Raw genomic sequence first — 19627 nt, forward strand, 5'->3', positions numbered from 1 at the left:
AGTCCAATGACTTTTAAAAGATCATTTCTAATGCCACCACAATCTCGAATAATACCTCTTTCAGAACCCTAGGGTGCAATTCATTTTGTCCGGACGACTTATGTACCTTTAGGTCTTTCAGCTTTTTGAGCATCTTCTCTCTTGAAACAGTAACTGTACCCACTTCTCTTCCTTCACACGCAACATCAGGCATACTGCTAGTGTCTTCCACAGTGAAGCCTGACACAAAATATTCATTTAGTTCAGCAGCCATCTCCTTGTCCCCCATTATTATTTCTCCTGCCTCATTGTCTAGAGGTCCTATATTCACTCCCATTTCTCTTTTATTTTTAGTATACTTCAAAAAACTTTTATTATCTACTTTGATATTATTCCAGTTTTCTTTCATTTCATCTTTTCCCTTCTAAAGATTTTTTTATTTGCTCTCTGTAGGTTTTTAAAAACTTCCCAATCCTCCATCTTCCCACTAATTTTTGCTTTGTTGTAAGCCCTTTCTTTTGCCTTTACAATGGCTTTGACTTCCCTTGTCAGCCACAGTTGCACTATTTTGCCATTTGAGTATTTCTTCATTTTTGGAATACACATGTCCGGAACCTTCCTCATTTTTTCCAGAAACACATACTCGGCTGACATCCCTTCCAATTTACTTTGACCAACACCTCTCTCATACCATTGTAATTTCCCTTACTCCACTGAAATACTGCTAAATCAGACTTTACTTTCTCCCTATCAAATTTCAAGTTGAACACAATCAATATTGTGATCACTGGTTCCTAAAGGTTCTTTTACCTTAAAGTCCCTAATCGCTTCTGGTTCATTACATAACACCCAATCCAGTATAGCTGATCCCCTAGTAGGCTCAACAACAAACTGCTCTAAAAATCTATCTGTTAGGCATTCAACATATTCACTCTCTTGAGATCCATTACCAATCTGATTTTTCCAATCGGCGTGCATGTTAAAATCTCCCATGACTACCATAACATTGCCCTTTTGACTCGCCTTTTCTATTTCCTGTTGTAACCTGTGATCCACCTCCCAGCCACAGTTGGGAAGCCTGTATATAACTGCCATCAACGTCCTTTTATCCTTGCAGTTTCTTAACTCAACCCACAAGGACTCAACACCTTCCAATCCTATGTCACATCTTCCTACTGATTTGATGCCATTCTTTACCAGTAGAGCCACATCACCCCCTCTGCCTACCTTCCTATCCCTCCAATACAATGTATAAATATCTCTGCTAGGGATTCTGCAATTTCTGCACCTGCCTCCCACAGGGCTCAAGGGAACACCTTGTCAGGCTCTGGAGATTTATCCACCCTAATTTGCCTCAACACATCATATATCTCATTTGTAATCTGCATAACTTTCATGACCTTGCTGCTGCTTTGCCTCCCTTCTAAAGACTCTGCATTCATTTCCCGGGTAAATACAGATGCAAAAAATCCATTTAAGATCTCTTCCCACCTCTTTTATCTCCAAGTGTAGATTACCATTCTGATCTTCCAGAGGGATTGAATTAATGTCAGTTACATTGAACAGGTTCCAAGCATTAGCTTTCCAATCTCTTCCCAAAACTGAAGTCCTCTAAAGCTACAAGCAAGCAATAAAGTGCAAGATCATAACAAAGTAGATTTTGAGTTCAAGAGTCCATCTTATCATACTAAGGAACCATTAAGTAGTCTGATAATAGCTGGGTAGAAGTTGTCAGCAGCCAATGAATGTTCACCATTGTATATTTCAGAATCTGATGCTTGTCGTTCACACACGTGTCCTTATGGCTCAGTCTGTGTGGCCAATCGCAGTGAGTATACCTGCCGCTGCAAGAAAGGGTTTGGACTGTGCCTGGAGATTCATAACTGTACAACTGGGCGTCCCTACTGCAAAGGTAAATCTTCTCTGTTTCAGTAACTTCACTGCTTGTCCCAGTATCCACCAGTTTCATTGGCAAGCAGTGCAATTTGGTTACCTGGAGAAGATTGCAGTAATCAGGCTAGATCACATTGGATCTTCATTGTTCCTGTGCTCATCTATGTGTAGTGAGGAGTCTCCCACGATCCAAAACAAAGTTCTAACAATGCTAGAAATGTTCAGCAAGCTGAGCAGCATCTGCAGAGGAAGAAATTGTCAGTTTTTCACGTCAGTGACACAGGTGTTAGGTTATTGACTTTGTTCATCCTCCACAGATGCTGCTTAACTTGCTGAGAGTTTGATTGTTTTCTGTATTAATTATTGATTTCCATCATATTGATTGTATTCTATTGTATAGACTTCATCATTCCATGAAGCCTCACGCTGCATGATTCCAAGGGGTCAGGAGCTCACTCTCAGATGGATGCGATGGTTGAGCTATAGCTGGTGTTATCAGTAACAATATGGATGTGAGAACTCCAATATCACCATGATTGTTCGGAAGCTTAACTTTGGTTAATGGTTTGAATCTGAGCAAATTTCAGATTAGCAAGGCTTTGCGATAGTTGTGAAATCCTAACTGATTCACTTCTTTCCACCGGGGAAAGAAAGCAGCTACCCTCTTAACAGTATCACTAGAGTATACAAACGTGATTCTATTCCCTCAGAATCTGGGAGGGGTTGGCTCAGTGTCTGAGTCAGGCAGCTGATTGTGTGGCTGAAGGCTCCTCTTCATCTTTCCCTACGTTCCATCCCTGGTTGTCTGCATTCTGGGCCCCTGTCAACCAGTGAAGCCGGTTTAGAGACCACAGCTTCATTAGAGAGCTGATGCAATCTGCTGCCCTACCGATGAATCAGTGAGGTCGAGTCTCAGACCTCGAGCTCACTGTCTCTGGGTCAAATATCCTTCTTCTCATCTAACACACAACCTGAGCCAGTGAGGAACTAAACCAAAAGTTTACGTTAATATTTCAATTTATTCCCAGATGTCGATGAGTGCACATTAAAGTCAATGAAATGTAACAAGAGGGAAAGCTGCTTAAATACGATCGGAAACTACTGCTGTCTGACCGGAGGAGGTCACTCCAATTGTACAGGTGAGGGATGACGGTCATTGTACTTCACACAAAGCAGACATACATTAGTTTAAAACATTCTTAATGTTTGAAAGTAAAATTAATCTCTAAACAAACACTTTAAATATAAGCAACAACACACACAAAATTCTGGTAGAACACAGCAGGCTAGGCAGCATCTATAGGGAGAAGTGATGTCGACGTTTCGGGCCCAGACCCTTCGTCAGGACTAACCGAAAAGAAAGATAATAAGAGATCTGAAAGTACAGGGGGGAGGGGGAAATGCGAAATGATAGGAGTTGACCGGAGGGGGTGAGATGAAGCTAAGAGCAGGAAAGGTGATTGGCGAAAGTGATACAGAGCTGGAGAAGGGAAAGGATCATGGGACGGGAGGCCTCAGGAGAAAGAAAGGAGGCGGGGGAACACCAGAGGGAGATGGAGAACAGGCAAACAACTAAATATGTCAGGGAGGGGGTAAGGAGGAGGGGCATTAACGGAAGTTAGAGAAGTCAATGTTCTCTAACTTCCATTAATGCCCCTCCTCCTTACCCCCTCCCTGACATATTTAGTTGTTTGCCTGTTCTCCATCTCCCTCTGGTGTTTCCCCCCCCCCCCTTCTTTCTCCTGAGGCCTCCCGTCCCATGATCCTTTCCCTTCTCCAGCTCTGTGTCACTTTCGCCAATCACCTTTCCTGCTCTTAGCTTCATCTCACCCCCTCCGGTCTACTCCTATCATTTTGCATTTCCCCCTCCCCCCTCTACTTTCAAATCTCTTACTATCTTTCATTTCGGTTAGTCCTGATGAAGGGTCTCGGCCCGAAATGTCAACATCACTTCTCCCTATAGATGCTGCCTAGCCTGCTGTGTTCCACCAGCATTTTGTGTGTGTTGTTTGAATTTCCAGCATCTGCAGATTTCCTCGTGTTTGCACTTTAAATATAAGATTCCGTTAGTTTCAACAGGGTCCTGCTGAAGGTTCTCAGTCCGAAGTGTCGACTGTAATCTTTTCCATAGATGCTGCCTGGCCTGTTGAGTCCCTCCAGCATTTTGTGTCTGGCAGGTCTGTTTATTGTTTTCTGAACTCTGCCATGAAGCACAAGGGAGAGGAATTTGGGACAAACAGACCTCAAGATCAAATGGCCAAAGGCTGGGACAATGAGTAAGGGAGACATTCCCAGTCTGCCTGACTCCTTATCCCTTTTGACCAGGCCAGTGGCTCAATGTCTGGGTTTATTCCTGCCCTTCACAGTCGCAGCTTAGGACACAATTCATTTCACATTCTGAGTCAGGACCCGATCTCCCGACAACAAGTTCCTCCAGGACCCTGGACTGGAACAGGATATTCCTGTTCCTCGGATGCCCATTACCTGTCTCCAACTTTCCACCAAAGGGAATTCTGGAGTGCTTCCTAGTGAGGTCCTACCCAGAGTCCTCACTTCAATGCCAAGCTCCACCCACACTAATCTCCACCCTCACCAATCCTCACCCACACCTATCCCTTCCCACACAAATCCTTTCCCACACCAACCCCACCCACACCAATCACCACCCACACCAATCCTCACCCACAGTAATCCCCTTCCACACCAATCTCCACCCACATGAATCCTCAGTGACATCCACCCAGCTGTGCACATTGATTGCAGTTCAAGTAGATGAGGACTGCATCAGCCTCCAGGACATTGCTTCCCTGTTGTCTACCTTTCTGTTTTCTCATTCTAAATGTTGTACACTGTGACTAGAGTTTATTGACGTGCCTGTCAGCTGCCTCATGATTAACATGTACGAACTGTGCCCAATGCTGTTAACGGAAGAACAGAGATGGATCAGTCCCAGGAAATTCATTACAGAAAGTCCAATCTTCACTTAGTGAACCTGTAACAATGAATGGTTGAGAATATCACTGCTGGTGGAATGTATTATGGAAATTGCTGGGGCCCAACTTGCGACATTAACTGGTGACTTGCTCATCACAGATTGTGAACAATCCTGCTTTATGAACCGGACAAGAATTGATAAAAATTCCACAGAATCTGACCAAGTGGTAAGTGTCACAGGCAATAAACAAAGAAATTGCATTTTATGGTCGCTAAAATAATTTCCAGATGTTTGAATGCTTTGAAGATTTTGGAACTGTAGTCACATCAGCCACAGTTAAAGTTTGTACACAGCAAGATACCACAAATACCAGTAGGGTGTACCAGCACATCTGGACAATGTTTGGAGACACTGTAGACTGTCAATACTGAAATCTATAGCAAATCACAACTTACTGGAGGAACACAATGGTTTGAGCAGCATCTGAGGGTGAGAGGAATTGTCAATGTCAAGACCCTGCATCAGGGCTGAGAGTGAAGAGGGGAGATGTCTGGTGTTAAGAGGGGAGGGTGAAGGATGTAACTGTAGCCAGTAGAAGATGGGTGGACTGAGGAGAGGCAGATGGAATCAGGTGGGAGTAGGGGAGGGTGAAGGATAGACTGGAGCCAGTAGGAGATAGGTGGACTGATGAGGGGCAGATAGAACTAGGTGGGAGGAGGGGATGGTGAAGGATGTAACAGTGGACATTAGGATATAGGTGGTCTGAGGAAAAGCATATGGAAGCAGGTGAGAAGAGGAGAGGATGAAGGTGGACTCAGAGGCTGCGACATCATTGTTTGTCCCTACAGCATCCAACCCCATCGCCACATCTTGACCGAAAGCATCAATTGTTTATTTCCCTCTGAAGATGCGCCTGACCTGCTGAGTTCTTCCAATATTTTGTGACTGTTGCTCCAGGTTATTAGTATCTGCATAATCTCTTATGTTTAGAAAAATGTCCCCTTTGCCCGAGCAACTCCTCCCTCTCTACACTAATCCCATTTACTTGGATTGCTCCTGTATCTATCTGCACAGTTTCTATCCAAGCTCCTGACTAAATGCCTTCTAAACATAATTACAGTCTATTGCCTCCAGTACCTCTACTGGCATTTCATTCCACATATTCACTACCTTCTAAGTGAAACATTTACCCCTCAGGTCCACATTCAATGTCTTCCCTGTCATTCTAAATCTGTGCCTCCGCTTCTAAGACCTCCCTGAGAAAACGATCCTGTATATCTATGCCTGTCATAACTTTATAAACCTCAACAAAGTCTCCCTTCAGCCCTCTACATTCCAGTGAGATCAAACCCAGCCTCTCCAATCTCTCACAACCACAGCCCTCCATCCCAGGCCACATTCTGGTGAACCTCTTCTAAACTCTGTCTATTGTTACCACATCCCTCCTGTAGTCTGGTAACCAGATCTGAACACAATGCTTCAAGTGAAATCTAACCAATGCTCTGTACATCTACATAGAACATAGAACATAGAATAGTACAGCACAGTACAGTACAGGCCCTTCGGCCCACAATGTTGTGCCGACCCTTAAACCCTGCCTCCCATATAACCCCTCACTTTAAATTCCTCCGTATACCTATATCTAGTAGTCTCTTAAATTTCACTAGTGTATCTGCCTCCACCACAGACTCAGGCAGTGCATTCCACGCACCAACCACTCTCTGACTGAAAATCCTTCCTCTAATATCCCCCTTGAACTTCCCTCCCCTTACCTTAAAGCCATGTCCTCTTGTATTGAGCAGTGGTGCCCTGGGGAAGAGGCGCTGGCTGTCCACTCTATCTATTTATCTTGTATACCTCTATCATGTCTCCTCTCATCCTCCTTCTCTCCAGAGAGTAAAGCCCTAGCTCCCTTAATCTCTGATCATAATGCATACTCTTTTAACCATGCAGCATCCTGGTAAATCTCTGTACCCTTTCAAAAGTTTCCACATCCTTCCTATACTGAGGCGACCAAAACTGGACACAATACTCCAAGTGCGGCCTAACCAGAGTTTTATAGAGCTGCACCATTACCCCGCGTCTCTTAAACTCTATCCCTTGACTTATGAAAGCTAACACTCCATAAACTTTCTTAACTACCCTATCTACCTGTGAGGCAACTTTCAGGAATCTGTGGACATGTACCCCCAGATCCCTCTGCTCCTCCACACTCCCAAGTATCCTGCCATTTACTTTGTACTCTGCCTTGGAATTTGTCCTTCCAAAGTGTACCACCTCACACTTCTCTGGGTTGAACTCCATCTGCCACTTCTCAACCCACTTCTGCATCCTATCAATGTCTTCCTGCAATCTTCAACAATCCTCAACACTATCCACAACACCACCAACTTTTGTGTCGTCTGCAAACTTGCCAAACTAGCCTTCTACCCCCACATCCAGGTCGTTAATAAAAATCACGAAAAGTAGAGGTCCCAGAACAGATCCTTGTGGGACACCACTAATCACAACCCTACAATCCAAATGTTCTCCCTCCACCACATCCCTCTGCTTTCTGCAGGCGCCAATTCTGAATCCACCTGGCCAAACTTCCCTGGATCCCATGCTTTCTGACTTTCTGAATGAGCCTACCGTGTGGTACCTTGTCAAATGCCTTACTAAAATCCATGTAGATCACATCCACTATACTACCCTTATCTATATGCCGGGTCTCCTCCTCAAAGAATTCTATCAGGCTTGTTAAACATGATTTATAACGTGATGTCCCAGACTGTTACCACTATTTTATTATTTCCTGTCAGTCACATTAGGTACAGACACTTCTGTGCCTAGCGTCACTTTATGGATTTACAATCAATCTATGTATATAAGTTGTTTTGTTATTAATGTTCTGTTCTTTGTCTTATTGTATTTTTTGTGCTGCATCAGATTCTGAGTAACAATTATTTTGTTCTCCTTTACACTTGTATACTAGAAATTACATTAAACAACCTTGAATCTTGAATCTTAACTCTCTAGTGTTGTAGGAGATCTATTCCAAATCCCCTCTGGGTTTTATGAGATTTGGATTGGAACAATGCCTCCGGTTTAATAACAAGTGCATCTTAAAAACTTCCTTTTTGAAGATTACCTAAAAATTCAATGTTTTGAATTAGAAAGATTGATTAAGGAACAATTATGAAACATTTACAAAGGACCATCTGAAAAGTTGTAAGGCAGAGTTCATAGGCACACAGTTTATGCACAGTGTGACCCCACAATCTAAGATGTGAAAATGATCAGACAATCTGGTTTGCTGATTTTGGGCTTGGGCAGGAATCCAGGAAGAGTCGCTCTTCAAAACTAGTTCAGTCATTTTGGGCATTGTGTAGTTGTGTGAGAAACTTCTTCCCCGGGGAACTACTGACGTGTTGGTTTGGGAAGTCCAAACGTGGGAGTGTTGATGAGAAAGCTCAGTCACCACATTTGTAATAGTCCATGATGACACTCAACTCAGTGCACTGGGGACATTTGACATTTTATTGAGTGACAGATGCCAGTGGAGTCAGGAAGCTTAAAACAACCACTTGTTTCCTCAATCTGGTTACAGTGCATTAGTGCGTGTGAAATACAGACTTTCTACCTGAGCGTGTCCACAGTCAGAAGTCGACCAGCCCAGCTCAGGAATGTATTCCAGCTCCTGGACAAGACGGAAAGCATGATGAGGTCTTTGGTTGAAGCTCCATCAAATCAGCATGAAGAGCATCAGTCAATGGAAGCATTTGGTAAAGTGTTAATGAATCACAAATCCCACTGTCTGTACAAGTGACATGAGCCTGAACTCCGTCACCAGGCCCAAACAATCTCACTGGCCAGTGATCTCACTCAATGTACTTGGCTCCACTGGGCTCTGTGACTGGATGTACAGGAATCTCACTCACTTCTCCATCAGGTATCAGTAATCCAAAACACTCGCAATAACAGCCACACACACAAAATGCTGAAGGAACTCAGCAGGTCAGGCAGCATCTATGGAAGGGAATAAACAGTTGGCATTTTGGGCCGAGACCCTTTATCAGGACTGGAAATGAAGGAGACAGAAGTCAGAATAAGAAAGTGGGGGGAGGGGAAGGAACACAAGCTGGCAGATGAAAGTTGAGACCAGGTGAGGGAGAAGGTGGATGACTGGGGTGGGGGATGAAGTGAGAAGCTGGGGGATGATTACTGGAAGAGTTGAAGGTCTGAAGAAGAAGTAATCTGATGGAAGAGGAAAGATGAAGGGAAGGAGGGGGAGAACCAGAGAAAAAAAGAAAGACAGGTGAAGAAAAGAGAAGAGTAAATGGGGAGCCAGAATGTGAAATGGAAAAAGAAAGAAGGAAAAGGAGGGAGAAATAACCAGAAATTAGAGAAATTGATGTTTGTACCTTCAGGTTGGAGGCTACCCAGACAGAATATGAGGTGACCATCAACTTGAGAGTGGCTTCATCATGACAGGTAGTGGTATCTCCCATAAGCTAATGAGTCCAGTCTCCAACAACAGTCGAATTATACCCCTCTCTGTAAGATGGACAGAAGACTGAACAGAGATGTAAACAGATCTCTTGTTTCACACTTCACACTAATTTGAAGTCTACACATTGCCTTCGATATTCATGACCTGTATCAGTGATTGAGCAGAAGGGACCAAAAGTAAGTCCCAAGCTGGCTGAAGGTGTGGAATGAAGTGAGGATGTGAATGTGAAGGGGGGCTTCCTGTAACCCTCTCACTCCTAATCTCCAGGGGATACAAAGCTGCTGTGTCTGATCCTTCCTCAGAAATCAATCACCCCATCCAGCTACTGTATACTCAGTACATATGCACTGACATTGCACTAATACCCTTCCTCAAGGAAGGAGACCAAGACTGCACATCAAGTTCAAGTTCAAATTTAATTGTCATTCAACTATACACATGTATACAGCTAAACTAAACAGTGATTTTAGGAGTGCAGATGCAAAACACAATACGGAGAGTCACACAAAACACATATAATTACAATAGCACATACAGACACAAAAATAATATTAGCACAGTTCCTGAATGACATGGCCTGAATATTGATGGTGCAAGGGATGTTATTCTGGAGCCATGTTTCTGCAAGTACAAACACATTGCAGTTCCTCATCTCATAGTGGGTAGACCACAGATAAAGGTAATCCAGCTTGTCCCGTGCTGGGTCATCCACAGATGAAAGCAATCCTGCTTGTCTCCCACAGAGCAAACACTGGAGAGCAGCACCGATAGGAGAGCCAGCCCCCAACTTGGCACAGATTCCAACTCATTTGCTGCTGTTTTCTCCCACACTGTCTCCAGTGTCTTCTGCCATTGGTAACTGTAACAGCTTGAGGGACTAGCCAAGCAACCTCAGGCCATACAGCTCTCCTGCCAACAAAGCAGACTTGCAGTATTTTGTATTTTCAATATCCAACATGGTCTTGCAATCAGAAGAAAAATGTTTAAGACACACATTTGCACTGTTCACCCAACAAAGGCATAACCCTTCAGCTTGATGGTCTGAGAGTTGGCCATCACCCAGAAACATTATTCTGTTCCTGTCTCGAGAGAAGCTACCTGATCTGGTGAACAAGCCAAACTGAAATCCCTGTTTTATCTCAGACTTGCAACATTTACAGTTTTTCTGTCCCATTTACTTGTTTCCATGACTGTGAGCAGGGAGGTTGTGTCCCCAAGACTGACACCCTAGGCTCACAAGGACATACTCTGAGCTAAAACTGTTGGTGGTCACAGTGGCACCATGGCAGGAACTCTGATGTAAATGACAACTTGAGAAAGAAAGAAGAACTTTATTAACTAAGCACTTAATATTGCAGAATAATAAAGTTAAAGTTTATTAACTTACCAAATCTTCATTTTGTAGAAATTGGAATAAAGCGACAAACAAATGCCTCTGATCCATTGACGATATCGGTATTGGGACACACCGTTGATGTGGACCCAGCCATTCTGAAGGAAGTGACCCCTGGTAAAGTGCAACACTAACAGTTTCAGTGGGTAACTTGTAGATTATCAGGGGGCTCTTCCAGTTGTGAAAACAAACTCATTTAGATAGAGATTTATGCTGGGCTCTTTGTGTAATTTATGAAGGATTTTGTGGAAATACCCTTGCCCCAGACTAGTGGGCAGAAGGCTCTGGAACCTCTGAGCAAAACCCCCTGGTTCTGCCCTGCAAGCTTTCCCTTTACATGTAGGAGACCAGGCAGCATACAATCCCTCTAGTTCACCCAGTGTACGGACCTCTGATTGACCAGTGTGGGGTCCTCTAAATGACCAGTGTGGGGACCTCTGATTGACCAGTGCACGGAACTCTGATTCATCACTGCCAGCTGCCCAAGTAATTGGAGACAAATGCTGGTGATATTCCCTGCCAGTCCCCATCCCCAAATCCCAAACTAAATTTTGCTTCCTTTTATTTCCATTGACCACAGTGAAACTCTCCCAATTTCAGCCAGAAGCCAGCAACACCTACTATGGTTGGCTGATGGAACCCCCTCTGCTAAGCTCAAAGGTCATGAGTGGTCAGAAGACCCTGGGATCTCAGCCCAAAGCAGTTAAACTCCAACACTAAAGCCCAGAGACTCGGATAGGACTTGGAGACTGGGGTTCAAATCTCACCCTGGCACTTTGGGAATTAAACAGTTCAGGAATATAAAGGAGAAATAGTAGGACAAGTAGCAAGTATGTGTTGGTCAGCATGAGCTTGATGGGCTGAAGAGACTGTCTGTGGTGTGTGACTCTCTAAATGAAAGTGACCTCAAAACTGCTAAATTGTGTCTTGGGGTGGGGGGGAGAAGGGATTGATATCTGCTCTATCACCTCCATTCTTTCTGTGCGTGACTCCAGCCATGAAGTACTGGTGTTCAGGTGCATCTGGGACAGTGCAGGAAGTGACAATCTGCTGTCCCACTTTGTGGGAGTGAAGGGACTAAACAGAACTTGCTGAGGTAAGGTCTGGGCTAATTCTCTCTCTCTCTCTCTCTCTCTCTCTCTCTCCCCCTCCCTCTCCCCCTCCCTCTCCCCCTCCCTCTCCCCCTCCCTCTCCCCCTCCCTCTCCCTCTCCCTCTCCCTCTCCCTCTCCCCCTCCCCTCCCCTCCCCTCCCCCTCCCCCTCCCCCTCCCCCTCCCCCCTCCCCCTCCCCCTCCCCCTCCCCCTCCCCCTCCCCCCTCCCCCCTCCCCCCTCCCCCTCCCCCTCCCCCTCCCCCTCCCCCTCCCCCTCCCCCTCCCCCTCCCCCTCCCCCTCCCCCTCCCCCTCTCCCTCTCCCTCTCCCTCCTTTTTTTTCTCCCCACCCCCCCACCCTCCAGGAAGGGTGCCTACTGCTGGTCTGATTGTCCACAAGGACCTGTTTGCATTTCTGAGCAACAATAATGAGACTGGTCCTGGATTGAAGCTGAGCTCCATGGTGGTAACCATTGTGATTGGCAACAGGAAGAACAGTTCCCTCATCCAGCCCCTCATCTTCACCTTTCCCCACAATGAGGTTAGTGCATATCCATCCAGTCCTTCTGCTTCATGCCCTGCAGCAGGCAGCAGCAAGTAGGGACAGAGAGCTTTCTCCAGCAGGGAGTAATTTGGTGAGAGTTCGTCCAAATGATGTGGACTGGTTCACGCAGCTCAAAGTGGCTTCTGCTCAAAGGATCCAGTATGACGAGGCTGGCTTCCTGTCAGGGCGTGGGTGAGATCAGCTTTCCCTGCACACACACTGTGGACACCCAATCCCACTACTGGCAGCCTGGCAACACTACCTGCCAAAGAGTGCCACATTAAGGAAGGTGGGACAATAGAATGAACTCCTGACCTCCCAACGCACACAAAATGCTGGAGGAACTCAGCAGGTCAGGCAGCATCTGTGGAGCAAAATGGACAGTCAACTCAGTGCCCAAATGAAGGGTCTCAGCCCAAAACATTGACTGCTCATTTCCATCCACAGATCCTGCCTCTCAATCTCAGTACCAAATTGCAGGCTCCTTTCTCTGGACCACCTCCCTATCCAGTTGAGGAAGCTTCTGGGAATTCACCTGACAGACCCCTTGGAATCCAAGGGAAATGGGAAATGAGTACATGCTCATTTGGGACACAAGATCGGCAGACTTGATGGGATATTTTACTCAGGATAAAAACAATGACTTTTATAGATTCCTCCAAATTAGACATGACCTTACATCACACAAAGAATGGAACAATCTTAAAATACAGCCATATAACTTGGAAAAATCTTGGATAGAGATCATCATGGGTAGGTCACAATCCCAGAAAATTGTATCTTGTATATGTAAAAAAATACACCTGGATACAATGGATAACACGTTAGATGTTAAACATAAGTGGGAATTGGAGGCAAGCACCATAGTAGAAAAGGACGAGTGGGAGAGGTCTTGGGAGTCATGACATAAATGCTTGAATACTCCTAATTGGAGGGAATTTGCTTGTAAAATAAGTATGAGGTACTTTAAAACCCTGTTTGTAATATCATTATACGCAGAAAAAAACAGCAGACTTTGCTGGAGAGGATGTGGCCTAGTGGGAGATTTTGCACATATATTCTGGGACTGTCCCAAATTAAAGGAATTTTGGTACAAGGTCACTGAGGAAATAAGAAGGATTTTAGACATAAATATACCCTTTGAACCTAGTCATTTAATTTTAGGCAACCTCCTGCAATCTGCAATAGAGAAGAATAAACTATATATGTTAAGAGTTTTGATTCTGATTGCCCATAAAATGATAACTGTTAATTGGCTTAAATCTCACCTACCTGCTTTGGAACAATGGATACAGAGACTGAAAGAACTGAACTGTATGGAAAATATCACTGGAAGTTTACAGCTGAAAATGGATTCCCACTTGGAAAGATGGAACTCTGTTATAGTGTACCCAGCACAGTGAAGGGCCCATACAAGGACCTGGAAAAACGTGGGTTGAGTTGATTAACTGAGGACTGTGATTTTATTTAAAATTGATGTAAATCTACATTGAGGGGTGATGTAAAGTGTGTAGATCATGTGTATGTTTGTGTATATATGTAATTGTAGGTATGTGCTTTTTATTTCTTCTTTCTCTTGCTCCTACTCTCTTCCACCACTGGTATTGTTAATTTAGGCACAGTGAATTGTGGACCGATAGCCGATGCTTGTTTGTAGCTATGTGTTTGTCTAATAAAGTAAAAAAAATATAAAGTTTAAAAAAACACCACCAAGTCCTCACGGGATACCAAATAATGGGAATCATTGTTAATGGGTTTACTTCACTTCCTACAGGAAAACAAGGATGATTTTATAATAACCTGTGTCTACTGGGATCCCACTTCATCATCAAAAAACTTCTGGTCTCCTGAGGGCTGTGAGCTGGTGGAATACAACAACACACATACCGTCTGCAAAGCCCATCACCTATCCAGCTTTGCTGTCCTAATGGCTCTAAAGGTAGGAATGTGGGACCTCAGCCAGCAGAGCTGATCAGTGGAGGCACAAGCAGGGAGCACTGGTGGTGGTCAGGTAGAGAACAACAGTGTCGGTCGGTGGAGGTGCAGGCAGTGTCGGTGATGGTCATGGAGTTACAGGCAGCAACACTGGTGATGGTCATTTGATGTACAAGCAGCGAGCATTGATGATGTGGGAACACAAGACGATGCTCAGTGACTGTGGAGTGAGAGCAGAGAGGGGAAAGAGTGTGAGTGAGAAAATAAAACAGAAATGGTCAAATAAAGTTCAAATGGTCACATAATGGTTCATTGTTTCCTTGACAATAGCAGTGAGATCAGGCATGTCTCCTGTCCCAACCTTAGATCAGTCCCGTCACTCAGTGGTGTATCATCTGTAGGACTGGAATACAACCAGTTTGATCAAATCAGGTTGAAAGAGTGCAGAGAAGGGTTACAAGGATGTTGCCGGGACTTGAGAAACTGAGTTGCAGAGAAAGGTTGAATAGGTTAGGACTTTATTCCTTGGAGCGTAGGTGAATGAGGGGTGATTTGATAGAGGTGTATAAAATTATGATGGGTATAGATAGAGTGAATGCAAGCAGGCTTTTTCCACTGAGGCCAGGATAAAAAAAACAGAGGTCATGGGTTAAGGGTGAAGGGGGAAAAGTTTAAAGGGAACTTTAGGTGGGGCTTCTTCACGCAGAGAGTGGAGGGAGTGTGGAATGAGCTGCCAGATGAAGTGGTGAATGTGGGCTCACTTTGACATTTAAGAAAAACTTGGACAGGTATATGGATGAGATGGCCCAGGTGCAGGTCAGTGGGAGATGGCACTAAAAGGGTTCGGCACAGCCCAGAAGGGCCGAAAGGCCTGTTTCTGTGCTGTAATGTTCTATCGTTCTAATTGTCCTGTACCTGAGAGAGAACTCACCTGGTTCAAATAGATAAAGATCCAGTCAGATATTCATAAGCTGTCAGGAAGTGAAGTTTAATGTCCATGAATTCCTTTTGGGTGGGTTCATTCCACAGACAATGTGAACCAGATTCAAAAACCTGTTTTACCTGATAGCATCAAAGGCCACAGCAGTGTGACTGTTAGGAGTCAGCCACCAGACTGAGAAACAATTTCTTCGTTTAAGAAGAATGAATCAGGGGTTATTTACATCAACTGTTCCAGTCCTGCTCCTTTGAGTGACTTCCAGGACCTTTGGACTTAGAATATAGAACAGTATAGGCCCTTCAGCCCACAATAATTTACCTACCTTTTAACCAAATCTAAGATCAATATAACTCTTCCCTCCCAAATAGACTCCAATTGTCTTTCATCCATGTGCCTGTCTTAATTTATATGTTAATGTAGAGGTAGATACATTCTTAATGTATCACCATCCCTGGACGTGCATTCCATTCACCCACAACTTTCTATGTAGAAAACCTACCTCTGATATCCCTGCTGTACTTCCCTCCAATCACCTTAAGCCCTCACTTATTTGTAATTTCCACCCTAGGAATAAGCCTCTGGCTATCCACTTGATCTATGCCACTTAATATTTTGTACACCTCTATTGTCACCTTTCACCCTCCTTTGCTCCAAAGGAAAAGCTCTGGCTCACTCATCCTATCCTCATAGGACATGCTCCTCAGGCAACATCCTGGTAAGTTCTTCCTTACACCCTCTCTAAAGCTTCCACATCCTTCTTAGAATAAGGCAAACAGAACTGAACATAATATTCCAAATGTGGTCTAACTGGGGTTTTATAGAGGTGCAACATTACCTCATGGCTCTTGAACTCAATCCCCCAACTTATGAAGACCAACACACCAGATTCCTTTTTAAAGGCAGCTTCAAGGTCGTAAAAAGACATGAAGAAGGTAGAGACAGCCAAGACCCTGTTAATTGATATGGTTTAAGTATTTTCCTACCAGTACTTGTGTTGTCAGGCAAAACATCTGAATGTGATTGTTAAATGACCCGAGGTCACTTAACCTGTTTGTCCCTACAGGATCTTCCTGAGGTTTTTGAGGTGGAACTCATCACGTACATTGGGTTAAGCATCTCATTACTGTGTCTGTTTCTGGCAATCATTACATTTTATACTTGTCAATCCCTGAAGGACACACGGTGTGCCATCCACCGGCACCTCTGCCTCTCCTTGGTCATGGCTGATTTCATCTTCCTTGTGGGAATTTCACAAACAAGCAACAAGGTAAGGAGGTTTATCCAATATGTCAGCACACTAAAGGCACCCAGTATAATGAGTGAAATTCCAGGAAATTATCCCCAGCTATAACACACAAAGTGTTCTAGTGATGGCTTTGGGATCACCTCTACTTCTAAAGCACGGTCCATGATGACACTAATACCACACTCTCCAATGCCTGATTGTCACTGAGGTCTCCAGAAGCAGCATGTGTGTCCATTGCTCAAAGGGGAGCTTAGTGGCAAACTTTCACACAGAGAGTGCTGGGTGCACACACACACCAGCCACACTCTTAAAAGGAGCTATTTTTTATCGAGCCATATCCCTACGAATCAGATGGGCTGAAGAGTCTGTCTCTGTGCTGTAGGAACCTATGACTCCACAACTGACTCTAGCACATTGCATTTGGTCAGAGTGCCCTAAGACCTGGTCATTCTGTGTGGTCCCCAGTCACCTTTGGAGTGACAAAAGCAGCTGCATCTCCACAACATCAAAAGCCATCAGCTGCCAAATGTCAGGCTCAGCCATAATTTTGGCCAGTTCCCAACTAAAGTCCAGTGCCAGACCAAGAGAGAGATGTTGTGTCACACTGACCACTTTCCATCGGGAGAGTTCATGAAAATTCTATCTATCCCCAGACAGAGCAAGTTCAACACCAATGGAGTTGTCCCCATCCATGATCAGCAATACCTCAGCCTTATGAAAGCCTTGTGGTCCTTCTTGTGTGTAGTTTAACTGTTGCGTTCTTACAGTAGAGTAATAACTATGTACAAAAATGCTTTGCTGGCTGTGTGAGGTTTTGGGATGCCCCGACTTGTGAAGGGCATGGTACTGGTATGAAGCTGCAGTTCACTGGTGCACTGACAGTAACTATTCTCCAGATCTTGTGTGGACTTGTTGCTGTGGTGCTCCACTACCTCTTCCTGGCCGTATTCATCTGGATGCTCTTGGAAGGTGTGCAGCTCTATCTGCTGGTGCAAGTGGTCTTTCAGACCAAGACTCCCCTGGCGAGATACATGCACTGGGCTGGCTATGGACTTCCATTTATGATCGTGGCCATTTCTGCAGCGGCCAACCACAAAGGATACGGCACCCCAACAGCGTGAGTTTGTTCTACTAACTCTTGTGAACATTCTTTGGCTCTGTCATTACCGCTGTTGCTGCTCTCCATCACATAACCTATGAGGAACATTTTGTGGCTGTGGGCCTGTACCCAGTGGAGTTTAGAAAAATGTGGGGGGTGGGAGGAATCTCATAGAAATCTTGAAAGGCCGAGATAGAGTGGACGAGGTGTTTCCTATGGAGAGCACAACTTCAGAACGGAAGGATATCCAGACAGTTGTGGAAACCAAGTCATTGGGTATATTTAAAGCTGGTTCTTAATTAGTAAGGGTGTGAAAGATTATGGGGAGAATGGGTAAAGAGGGAAAAATTTCAGCTGTGATTGAACAATGGAGCAGACTTGATGGACCGATTAGCCTAAGTCTGCTCCTATGTCATATGGTCTTGTAGTTACATGGTTCATCGCCTGCCTCATGGGGTGTTGGCTCTTCATTGCATGGATGTTGTCCACATGGAAGTCTGGACCTGCCCACCTCGGTCAGTACCTGTCCAGTATTTCACTGACCATTCCAGTCTCAGCCAGGACACACTCAAGGAGGGGACGACAGAGGTCGCGATGGGAGTGCCTGATGTAATAACCGTCTGAATCTTCAATTCCAGGTGCTGGCTCTCACCAAAGCATTACTTCACCTGTAGCTTCTTTGTGCCCGCCATCTTTATCTGCATCGTAAGTTTGATCAGAGCTTGCGATTCCCAGTACCCTCAGCCAGAGGGCACCTGGTGATCCTTGACAGAGGGCAGGGGTGTAGGAGTGGTAGGTTAGCTGGATGGAGCTGGAGGGGGCAAATAGGAGGAGGGAGTGAATTAGTGAAGGGCGGGAGAGAAGATGCCGAGAGAGAGCAGGTGAAATGGAGTTAAAAAAGGGGGTGGACAGTAGTCAATGAGAGGGGAGGGTGATGTGTGGAGTGAGATTGGTGGGAGGTGAAGGAGGGTGGTAGATCGGGGGGGGAGTGGGGTTGGTGGGAGGGTTTTGATTGGGGAGGGAGAGTGCTTGGTAGTAGGTGGGTGGTGGGTGATGAGGGAGATGGAGGATGGTAGGAGGCAGGGGAGTCCAAGGGTGGTGGGTGGGGAGGGAGGTGGGGCTGCATTGACCAGTAGCTGGAGCAGGACGTGGGAGGGCAGGGTATTACATCCCCTCACTGGCCACCCACCCAGTACTGATAGGCCACACTGACACAGAAGGAGAATGTAGAATGAACAGGAGCCTAGCAGCTAAAAAACCAACTCCACCACCATTCAGTGGGAGAGGAGGTGACAATATCAAGCCAGTGGCGAGGGTCACCCCTCCCAGTAAAGACCAATAGTGGTCTGTGGTCTGGTGAGTGGGTCACCCCACAGAGCCAGATGGAGACCGAGGGTGATTTAAGCCGCTGCTTTGGGGTATCTCAGATTACAATTTAGTTTTCACTTTAATTGCAGGTTAACTTTTACATCCTTTTCAAAACATTGATGAAGTTATCGCGCGTGATCCCTGACCAGATTCATCTGAACAAGAACAGGTGAGTTATCCGGATCCCATCCAGCTGATTTCACCCCCTTCTGCTCGGTTTTCCACAAACTGAAACTTCCAGGGTCTTGCTCCCAGTGACAATCCCCATTGTAACAGAGGCTTGGTTTGCAGGGTTGGCTGCTACCAATCCTTCAGGTCCATACTGTATCCATCATTATCTGTGTGTGCAGTTCAGATTCATCTGTGCAAGGAACAGCTGTACTGTCAGATAAGCCAGACTGGTCCTCCTGACCTCTCAGCTGAAGATAATACTGAGCTGGAGAGGAGCAGGGGCACACTCCCTGGCCTTTATTTACCCCCTGCTCCTGTATCTCCACAGAAACAAGTGTTATATCTGTTATCCATGCTCTGTATAAACACATCTCCTCACTCTGTGTGTGTATGCATGCATGCTCAGGTGCAAGAGTTAGTTTGGGGGAGCGATTGTATGAACGTGTGTGTGTGTGCACGCAAGCATCAGTGTGAGGGTGTAACTATGCACATGAGTGTGAGTGAATGTATGTGTGCAAGCATGGGTGAGTGTGCAGAAATGAC

General features: G+C 45.2%; 1 protein-coding gene across 2 annotated transcripts in view; it reads left to right on the forward strand.

The window, feature by feature from the left end:
* The window catches only part of LOC132406318 (adhesion G protein-coupled receptor E2-like), a 68203-nt gene that overhangs the window by 33361 nt on the left and 15215 nt on the right, over nucleotides 1-19627 (forward strand). Inside the window, exons 3-13 of one of the 2 annotated variants that reach the window (XM_059991820.1) lie at nucleotides 1748-1891; nucleotides 2901-3011; nucleotides 4966-5033; nucleotides 8397-8571; nucleotides 10705-10809; nucleotides 12147-12322; nucleotides 14100-14264; nucleotides 16264-16467; nucleotides 17343-17563; nucleotides 18184-18250; nucleotides 19003-19082. In XM_059991820.1, coding sequence (XP_059847803.1) covers nucleotides 1748-1891; nucleotides 2901-3011; nucleotides 4966-5033; nucleotides 8397-8571; nucleotides 10705-10809; nucleotides 12147-12322; nucleotides 14100-14264; nucleotides 16264-16467; nucleotides 17343-17563; nucleotides 18184-18250; nucleotides 19003-19082 — 1516 coding nt within the window. The remainder of the gene's footprint in view (nucleotides 1-1747; nucleotides 1892-2900; nucleotides 3012-4965; nucleotides 5034-8396; nucleotides 8572-10704; nucleotides 10810-12146; nucleotides 12323-14099; nucleotides 14265-16263; nucleotides 16468-17342; nucleotides 17564-18183; nucleotides 18251-19002; nucleotides 19083-19627) is intronic. The other variant, XM_059991822.1, reaches the window with a different exon arrangement.

Source organism: Hypanus sabinus, chromosome 16 (genome assembly GCF_030144855.1).
Source record: "Hypanus sabinus isolate sHypSab1 chromosome 16, sHypSab1.hap1, whole genome shotgun sequence".
NCBI classification, from domain to species: Eukaryota; Metazoa; Chordata; class Chondrichthyes; order Myliobatiformes; family Dasyatidae; genus Hypanus; species Hypanus sabinus.